This window comes from Gastrolobium bilobum, unplaced genomic scaffold (genome assembly GCF_033153095.1).
Source record: "Gastrolobium bilobum isolate Gb01-03AN ecotype WA unplaced genomic scaffold, APGP_CSIRO_Gbil_v1 utg3113, whole genome shotgun sequence".
NCBI classification, from domain to species: domain Eukaryota; kingdom Viridiplantae; phylum Streptophyta; class Magnoliopsida; order Fabales; family Fabaceae; genus Gastrolobium; species Gastrolobium bilobum.
The window spans coordinates 121,013-130,954 of NW_026897606.1; the positions used below are offsets into that span (position 1 = coordinate 121,013).

Genomic DNA, 9,942 nt, shown 5'->3' on the forward strand with positions numbered 1-9,942 from the left:
GTGTGTTGCACTATCGACAACCGAGGCTGAGTACATTGTCGCGACTGAGGCAAGCAAAGAGATGCTGTGGATGAAGAAGTTCCTCATGGAACTCGGCCATGATCAAGACAAGTACGAGCTGGGTTGTGACAATCAAAGCGCAATCCATCTTACGAACAATTCGACCTATCACTCCCGCACTAAGTACATTGATGTGAGATATCATTGGATCCAGGATGTGGTTGAAGGTGGAGAGCTCAAACTCGTCAAAGTGCACACTGACCAAAATTGGTCCGACATGATGACAAAGCCGGTTCCAGCAAGGAAATTTGAAGACTGCTGTGAAAGAGATGGGTTGATGCTGAAGTCGACGCATTGAAGTCGGAGGGGGAGATTTGTTGGGCTTCCTCCTTTCAATGCTAAGTCCAAGCCCATTGAGGGGTTTCCTAAAAACCCTAAACCCTAGATTCCACATCCTCTATATATTCATTAGTTGTGGGTGGAGGCTAGGTTAGAAAAAAAGATTGAAGAGAAAATTATTTAAGAGAATTGTGAGCAAAGCTTTGAGCTTTGTATTTGAGAGATCTCTAGAGAGAGTTCGAGTGAAACATCTCTAGAGAAGTTTAATTATTACCATTGTTGGAGAGGTTGTGTTAACCACCACTTTTGTGAATTTTGATTCTTTGTATCCATTATTATCATAGTGGACGTTTGAATTGGACTACGTCCCGTGGATTTTTACTTCTTCATTGGAGAAGGTTTTTCCACGTTAAAATTTGCTTGTGTTCTCTCTCTCTCCCTTTTGTGTTTTTTATTTTTTCCGCTGCGCTGCCCGACTTGGTGATTTAGGCCGAGTTCATATTGTCGAGATCCGAGATCCAGGATCTTGTTGACTGACTTTCGCGAAAAGGCTTGTGAGCCGAGTTGAGAGAACCGAGTTTCCAACACAACCTTCCATTTTGTACACACATTTTAAAGTTTTTAGGGAAAAGTTCATCAATGCCTTTGTGATTTGCTTCAGAATCACCTATGTCCCTGTGATTTTTTTTTATCACGTATGTCCTTGAGGTTTGTAAAAAATAAAAAATCACAGGGGCATATGTGATTAAAAAATATACCCTTTTGCAAACCATAGAGGTATATGTGATAAAAAACAAAACCATAGGGGCATACGTGATTTTGGCGTAAACCTTAGGGGCATTGGTGAACTTTTTCCAAGTTTTTATTATGTCATAAATAAAAAAATTTCTTTAACAATAAATATAAAATTTAAAATGCATCTTCATAAAGTTGATCTTATCTCAAAAAAATAACATAAAAATTCGTTATATAAATCATGTCTTAGGTTTTTGAAGAAAAGATTTAAGAGTTAATCACCTCCATATATCTTAGAGGTTTATATATATGAAAAAATAAAATAAAAAAGAGCCTTCGAACCAAATGGCTACATACATATATAAAATATAAAATCTTAAAAAGCATAAACATGCATAAATTACGTACACTATATAATTGTATTATTCTAATTCCTTTCTAAATGTTATATAAATATATATATATATATATATATATATATATATATATATATATATATATAGCCTTAAGTTCATAAACAAGTGCCCAAAATACATATTATATAGTCATTTCTGATAAGTGAGACGATACTATTACGTAGAGATAGTAGGGCATGTGGATATAAAAATGGAAAAAATTGTATGTTAAATTTCTGAATAATCCCTAGCTATGATTTATAAGTTCAGGTAACCCACACAATATATACTACATTATCTTATTTCTTTTCATAATCCCATTTCCATATTTGAATACGAGATTTTAAAAATAAAGTATTTAGTATCAGTCACATATTTATTTAGGAATACTATATTAATTAAGTCACTATTGAATTAAACTAATAGTAAAAGGTTTAACTATTGTATCAAAGTCGTAAAATAAAAATAAACTTTATACGATTATTACAACAATAAACTTATAATAATTTTATTCAACCAAAAAAAATTCCAGTGACACATATTTCAGAGAGATGAAAAATAAAATAAAATTGTATCATAATTATTACAAACTTTTTATTAAGCCAAGAAGTAGGTGCAAGCATAACTCTACCTAGCAATCAACAACCAAAACATTTCTATTGATAGAGAAGCAACGAGAGTTAGTTGCCTGAAGAAACCAACCTACAAAGGAAGAAAATACTAGCCGCATACAGGAGACGACAAAAACACCCAGAAAAGAGACCAAAAACACAAAAATCTGGCATGGAAGAAGAAGAAGAATACAGAATTTATTAAACAAAACAAAAAACAAATTTCTAATATGCTGGAAAGGGGGGAAAGGAGGTAGAAGGGAAAAGGAATAAGCATTTGACCTTGGATATATTTTTACTATGTTTATTTTCTTAGATAAGTGCTCAAAAGTCACATTCAACTCTAATTATTTGGTAGATAGCATAATTAACATCATAGATGTACTTATAATGTACAGTTTTTGCTTGTAGAGTAAGAGGGAATTACCTTCACACTCTGGACTTAGAAAACTAGTTCCATTTGCAACAATAAAAAAAAAAAAAAAAAAAAGACCCCAGATGGCAACGTACAATTTTCTGGTTTTCTAAAATAACACTGATGTACTTTCCTCCAGTGACATGTTCAATAAATCTTCATGACATTGATTGGCCCCATCATCAAAAAGCCACTTTTCCAGAAACATGAGAGGAGCTTGCGTGTCCATGCTTGGCTTGCTTTCATCTTGGAAGTTGCCAGCATCGGCACTTGTCAAGTTGGTGTTGTTTTCTTCAAACGACACAGATTGAGAATAACCAGAGTTGAAGGACTTGAAGCTCAACAAAGAGTCAAGAGCATGATGATCTTGTTGTGTGCAAGTGAGAGTGCTCTGTGCTCCTTCACTAGAACTTGACCCTGTGGTTACCATGTTGTTGCTAAAGGAATTTCCTGAATTTGTTTCACCAGAGTTTGGGGATTTCTTCATCCAGTTTTCGAGCAATCGGGCTATGTTTTCAGTGCTTGAGGCGTATAGAGATGATGTTTGGTTTGGTGTTGTTGTAGCCTTGGTTGCAGGGTAATTATTGGTTATCTCAGGTAAAATATGACTTGGCTTGTCAAGGGAAAGTGCCTCACATAAGGCTTGTTTGGCCATGTGGATATCTGTTTGGAGCCTTCTCTCCCATTGACCTTTTGACTGTGAAAAAGAGTTTCCTCCTTTGTCATGATCATCCTCATTCCCATTTTGCATCTTCTTCAGCTTTTTCTTGAGATGGGTATTCCAATAGTTTTTTATGTCATTGTCTGTCCTTTGTGGAAGATAGGAAGCTATGGCAGCCCATCTACACCCATCATGTATATAGATCATGTCAGAAACTTGGAAATTATTGTTTAACAAATTAAAGCAAACACAGACCAAAATAACTTCATGATCCTACCTCTTGTCAGCGTTAGCATAGGGGTATATTAAATAGTAAATCATATCTCAATTTGGAAATCTTGTGATGAAACTTTTATTTTTTAAAATTAAACACATTAATGTTTAACATGGCCAATATTAAAAAATTTCTGAACTAAAGTGAAATTTGTGTATCAACATAAAATTATAACCCAATGTTTTCCTTTTAAAAATGAGTTTAAGGATTTACTCCTAAATCATTTAGGCTTTAAAATAACAAATATTGCAGAAGGAGAAAGAAAAGATGAGAGTAACTAGTACCTGTTACCCAAAAGCGCTTGGAGGTGGATTATCATTTTCTCTTCATGATCAGTGAAATTACCTCGTTTGATACCAGGTCGAAGATAGTTAGTCCATCTGAGTCTGCAGCTTTTACTGCATCTCATCAAACCTGAAAAAAATAAAAAATCAGTTACTAATCCCTCACCAAGAGAAGAGTACATCAGCGTATGTATTTTATATATACGTTTTTTTAGACCTATTTAATAATCAAACAGAGCTTGCACAGAAATTAAAACCTGAATAAATGAAAAAAAATAAAAAAAATCATATGTTGCTAAAAAGTTTTACCTGTATTAGTAGGAACTGATCTCCAATTCCCAGGTCCATGTTCTTGAATGTAAGAGACCAAGATGATGTCCTCTTCTGGAGTCCAAGGCCCTTTTTTAATGCCAATTTTGTCACAGCAAGGTGGTCTTCCCATTTTATATCAAAAGAAATGATATTCCTAAATTCTCTTTCACCTTCTCCTTCTTCTGAGTTCTGAGAATTCCCTTTTGATAAGACTCTCTCTTTCTTTCTTCCTTAGAAAGGCAGAGACAAGCTTCTACAACTGGGACTGCTTTGTCTATTTTATTAGGCACATATATATAGAAAGAGAAGAGAAGGAGAACAAGCCCCGTTAATCGCTGACCAAAGGAAAATGAGGTAAAATAAAAAAGAGTCAAAATGGACAGCAAGAGCATTTACTCGTGCATTGCAAAAGTCAGCTATACATCCATCCCTCTCTCTCTCTTTCCTTCTCAATAAACATTACACGCAAATCCGTGCCGCAATCAATATGGGAACAGTGGAAACACCAAGAAAAAAGGGGGGAAATTGTACTTTAGTACTGTTGTTTTCATATTTTGCTTACGTAACATGAATGAAGGAGTTGAAATTTTTCTACTTTGTTGTTTATCTAGAATAGTGTATTCTTAAAAAATATTTATTTTTATGACCACTATAAAAATCAAAAATAACATTTTTTTTAAGTAATTAAAAGTGGCTATTTGAATTCAGGATCAAAATATATATAGGGTTTTGCGGATCTACAGTAACTACATCTAAGGATTGGCGTCGTCACATAAAATTGCATCATTTTATAGTTTGAAAGCATTAAATATGTGAAATCATAACTATATAAAAGTGAAAATAAATATAAAAAAATTAAATATGAGAAATCATAATCGTACAAAGGTAAAAATAAATATAATATTTCTATTTTCTACAATTAATTTTAAACGCAAACTTTCTTTATCCCACCTAAAATAACATAGATTTTAGGTGACTACACCAATACTTATATGCAATCACATTACAAATCATTTTGCAATATATATATATATATATATATATATATATATATATATATATATATATATATATATATATAATTTCTATTAGGAATCAAATTATTAATTAATTATTAATTCACAATAAATGATAATCGTTTATTGACGAAAATCAACTGATAGGATTTGGTGTCAAATTTTAAAATTTGACACTGGTATCAAAAAATCCTACCTCATATATATATACCGATTTATTAATTATAGATTGGATATATTATAGAAGGCAGTTCTTTCAAGATCATTTTATCCATTCCCGAGATTTAAAATTTGATTCTCAAAAGAAAAGTATTAAGAGATCTTTAACTTTCACCACATCATGACAGTAGTTAGAAGTGTAAATTGGCTATGCTCGGCTAGGCTTTGGCTTAAATAGGTTAGGTCTGTGTAAAAAATATTGGATCTGGTCTAACCTGTTAGTCTGTGTTGTCCCCAAATTACAAGTCTGGTCTAATTTATATTTAAAAAATAAAAGGCTTAGTATAGGCCTATTAGCCTATTTAAGCCTATTAAACATTCAACAATTAAAAAAATAATTAAAATAATATTACTTTATTATTCAAAATTATTAAAATAATAATTTATTTATTTTATTTAAAATAAACAATATGATATAAGCCGGCCTGTAGACTTATAGGCCCGACATGTACAAAAAAAGTTTATGGCATGTTTTCTAAATAGGTTTTTTTGAAAGCCTAAGCCCGCTTTATTTTACTATTTGTAATATGTCAAATTTGGCCTCATATAGGCTGAGCCGTATGTTCCTGTAGGTTGGCCTAACCTATTTACATCCCTAATAGTAGTTAAGAAAATAATTTATGTATTTAAAAAATAATATGTAAAGAAAATAATACATTTGTTACTAACGTAAATATTAAACCTCATACCTTGTGACTTGTACTTTGTCGTTGTGGAGCCCATATTAATTTATTTTTAAAAATAATCATTTTATTGAAATTTCATAAAAATATAATAAAAAAAGGATTTTATTTTTTTATTTTTTCAAAATAACCATACAAACAATTAGTGATAATATTGGCCTTTGTATATAGCAAGTCGTTTTCCACGTAATTAAACCTCAGGCCTTGTGATGTGTGCTTCATCATTTTGGGGCTCATAAGATTTTCAGCAACTCCTTCGACTCCACCGCACATTGTGGTCACACGGACAGCATGATTACGGAAGTGAGATATTAACAATATATATTTTTTGCTCTTTTTTATTAAACTTTTTGTTATTGAATAAAATTACATGTTAATTTCATTAAATATTTTGAATTTTTTATTTAGGAAACTAATATAATTTTTTTTCCATAATAAAAAATACAATATAATACATTATCGACACTTCTCCGTCAAGGAATAGGACATCTCCGTCCCCTTGTCGGCCATTTAAGTGGAAGTAAAGGCGTTGGTTTTGGTTTAGATAGTAAAGGCGTGGCTATTAGTCAGCTTTTATTATTCTTTTGTCTCGTAAATGTTAATGTAAATTTTAAATGAACTTTATAATTAAATTTTTGTTTTGAATTTTTGTCCGACACAAACACGTAATTGTATTACGTAGCGTACACATAATAATTAAACATTTTATAAGTGGTGAAGTTTTTTTTTTATAGGATAAAGGAAGCTCTCTGTAACATTTCGAGCGCTGACGAGGGTGGGGAGAGATCGCTCGTGCGAAAAGGCATGGACAAGGAGCAGCTCCTAACAGGCTTCCTGCGGGGGTTACATGCATGAATGAATCGAATCGACACCCGAAATAGAGGAATTCCAGAGACTGTGCAGGTGTGAGACTGCACAGTTTGGGATAGCTTATAAGAATTAATTGGTACAACCTATACTAACAAGATGCATCTACTTTTTGGTAGCCCGGAACGGAAGAGCTCCATAGTTAAGTGTGCTTGACTTGGAGCAATTCTGGGATGGGTGACCTTCTGGGAAGTTTTACCGGGAAGTGTGCGAGTGAGGAAAAAGCAAACTGAAAAGTCTCGTGTTAGTATGTGGGGATAGTCATTGATTCTTGAAGCGGCCTCTCTTCCAATACAGTGTGGTTCGAGGACGAACCAGGTGGAAGCTGGTGGGCATGTAACATTCTAAGTGTTGACGAGGGCGGGGAGTGATCGCCCGTGCGAAAGGGCATGGACAAGGAGCGGCTCCTAACAGGCTTTCAGCGGGGGGTTACATGCATGAATAAATCGAATCGACATCCGAAAGAGAGGAATTCCAGAGACTGTGCAGGTGTGAGACTGCGCAGTTTGGGATAGCTTATAAGAATTAATTCGTACTACCTATACTAACAAGATGCATATATTTTTTGGTAGCCCGGAACGGAAGAACTCTATAGTTAAGCGTGCTTGACTTGGAGCAATTCTAGGATGGGTGACCTCCTGAGAAGTTTTATCGGGAAGTGTACGACTGAGGAAAAATCACACTGAAAAGTCTCGTGTTAATATGTGGGGATAGTCATTGATTCTTGAAGCGGCCGGGCGTTACACTCTCAAACAATTATTGAAAGAAATTTAAGTGTTGATGACCACCCCATATGTATAAGTCAGATTTATTGCTTACAGTAGAACCAATGTGTTTAAATAGAACCCAATCAGATATCATTATCATTTGTAATGCCCTTTTTCAGTCTCAATAAGTTTCAAATAAGCCTAACCAATAATGCTAAATAGTACTTTAAGGTAGTGTATGAGTGTATCTATACTTTTGCATATTCATGTAACAAAGTAGGTATTATCAACACGACCATGATAAACTAGAAAAGAGAAATTATTAAAGATTTAATTAAAAGATAAAATAGGTAAGTGATTTGTAACTTAATATTAAATGGAGTCTATAATAGACTATAAGGGGATGGCAAACAACAATTTATTTCTTCTCGCTACATTTTATTTAAATCAACACAAGGTACCTATGTCCAGTTTATTATGCATGTAGTATATCACAATGACCAATCTAATTAAGATAATCACGCAATACATGAAGAAAAAAAATTTAAATGTTGTGCTTGACATGAAGGTAATAATAAAGATGGTCTAACATGCACTTGCAAAAGTGATAAAACCATTCCCGCTATGCACTTTTGATCCTTGCTGCTGTTGAAAAAAAATGAAAAACAATCTATAAATAAAAGTGTCAAATAAATAAGCATGTATATACCATGCATAAAAGTGTAGTTCATTCGTATAGGTACAAACTGCAATCAACAATGTGCTATTTGTAAATCAACACAGTACACACAAAATATATCAATGTCATATTAATTTTACATGGATCAATATCAAAAGGACGACAATAATATCATATCCTTCTAGACAGAACCAAATGAACTACACAATCTTTGAAATACTTCCTTGCAGACTATGTTAAAGGTACTATTTATAATACAACCATTATCATCAAGTATTAATAACTTCAATCCCTATTTGCTTTTTACTCTTGATAGTGCCACATATAATTGCCCATGAGGGAATACAGGTCTAGGGAGATAAATTCCAATATGAGAAAGCGATTGTCCTTGACTCTTGTTGATATTCATGGTAAATGAAACGATAAGGGGGGATTGTCTTCTTTAGAAATTTACAGGAAATATATGACTTGATGTCTCATTGTCATTCTAGGGATTAACACAGTTTCTCCTATTTTGCTTCCTATAAGAATAGTTGCCTCACCAACATGATTGCCAATCTTGTAATAAGCAATCTTGTGTCGTTGCATAAACCTCTTGACTGATCAATATTTCTTAAAGCATAATAGGAACTTTAACCTTCAAAATTAATTTATGACCAAGAAGCCCTGAACATGAGAAGGTATTTAAGATTTCAGGTGACAATTCATCATCCTCGAGTGAAGAATTACCATCTTGCTTCAAAATATTATCTGAACTCAAATATATTTTTCTTCAGTTGGAATCAAAGACATTAGGTGCTCTTTAAGATAGTAACGTATGCCAGTTTAGGAGTCAAAGTGGCACGTTCTTTGAAAAACCTAGGATCTAAAATATGATCCAAGATATTCGGGTATAAAAAATCAATTAAATTTGAGAGTGAATCTTTTGATTCTTTAATCAATATTCCATATGGAATTGTTTTAATATATTCTCTGTAACACCCCGTGTATACCCGGATTGTTATCATATTACAGTATTAAGCGCAACACAATTAAATGCGGAAGCTAACTTTTTCTTTTCAATTATGACGTCATCATTATTAACCAAGTTGATTACTTATCTCATTTCAAAACATTGTCTGTATGTAAATTGCAATAAACAACTAACTGAATAACCTCATGATATAAATGTGTATCTAGTCACGGAATTACAACACGTAGACCGGACAATATCCTGATACAATTATACAGCTCAAAACTAAATAACCATAACATAGTCAATGTGGCATGGACAAACCCTGATAGTTTATACAACTCAAATCTAAACAACAAAACATAATCAAATGTGGCATGGACAATCCCCATGCTCACCAAATAAGGCAACAAGGCCCAACAGCAGTCTCAACAATAACAACATAATCATAAAGATAACATAACAGCATCCAGCATATAATCATAACAGCAGACATTTAACTCAAAACATTTCCTGTATGTAAATTGCAAATAGACAGCTAACTGAAATACCTCATAAATATAAATCATTAACTGTGTCTCTAGTCACGGCACTACGACACGTAGGCCGGACAAACCCTGATAGTTTATACAACTCAAATCTAAATAACAAAACATAATCAAATGTGGCATGGACAATCCCCATGCTCACCAAATAAGGCAACAAGGCCCAACAACAGTCTCAACAATAACAGCATAATCATAAAGATAACATAACAACATCCAACATATAATCATAACAGTAGACATTTAAC

The 9,942-nt window shown here is 33.2% G+C and overlaps 1 protein-coding gene across 1 annotated transcript; it reads right to left on the bottom strand.

Moving 5' to 3' along the window:
- Positions 1 to 2,367: 2,367 nt before the first annotated feature.
- On the bottom strand, positions 2,368 to 4,275 carry LOC133308510 (myb-related protein 306-like). Its single transcript, XM_061509136.1, has 3 exons — positions 4,024 to 4,275; positions 3,715 to 3,844; positions 2,368 to 3,337 (listed from the first exon to the last, which is right to left on the bottom strand). The coding sequence occupies exons 1-3, from the start codon at positions 4,154 to 4,156 to the stop codon at positions 2,605 to 2,607; spliced, it is 996 nt and encodes a 331-aa protein (XP_061365120.1). The 5' UTR covers positions 4,157 to 4,275; the 3' UTR covers positions 2,368 to 2,604.
- Positions 4,276 to 9,942: the final 5,667 nt, after the last annotated feature.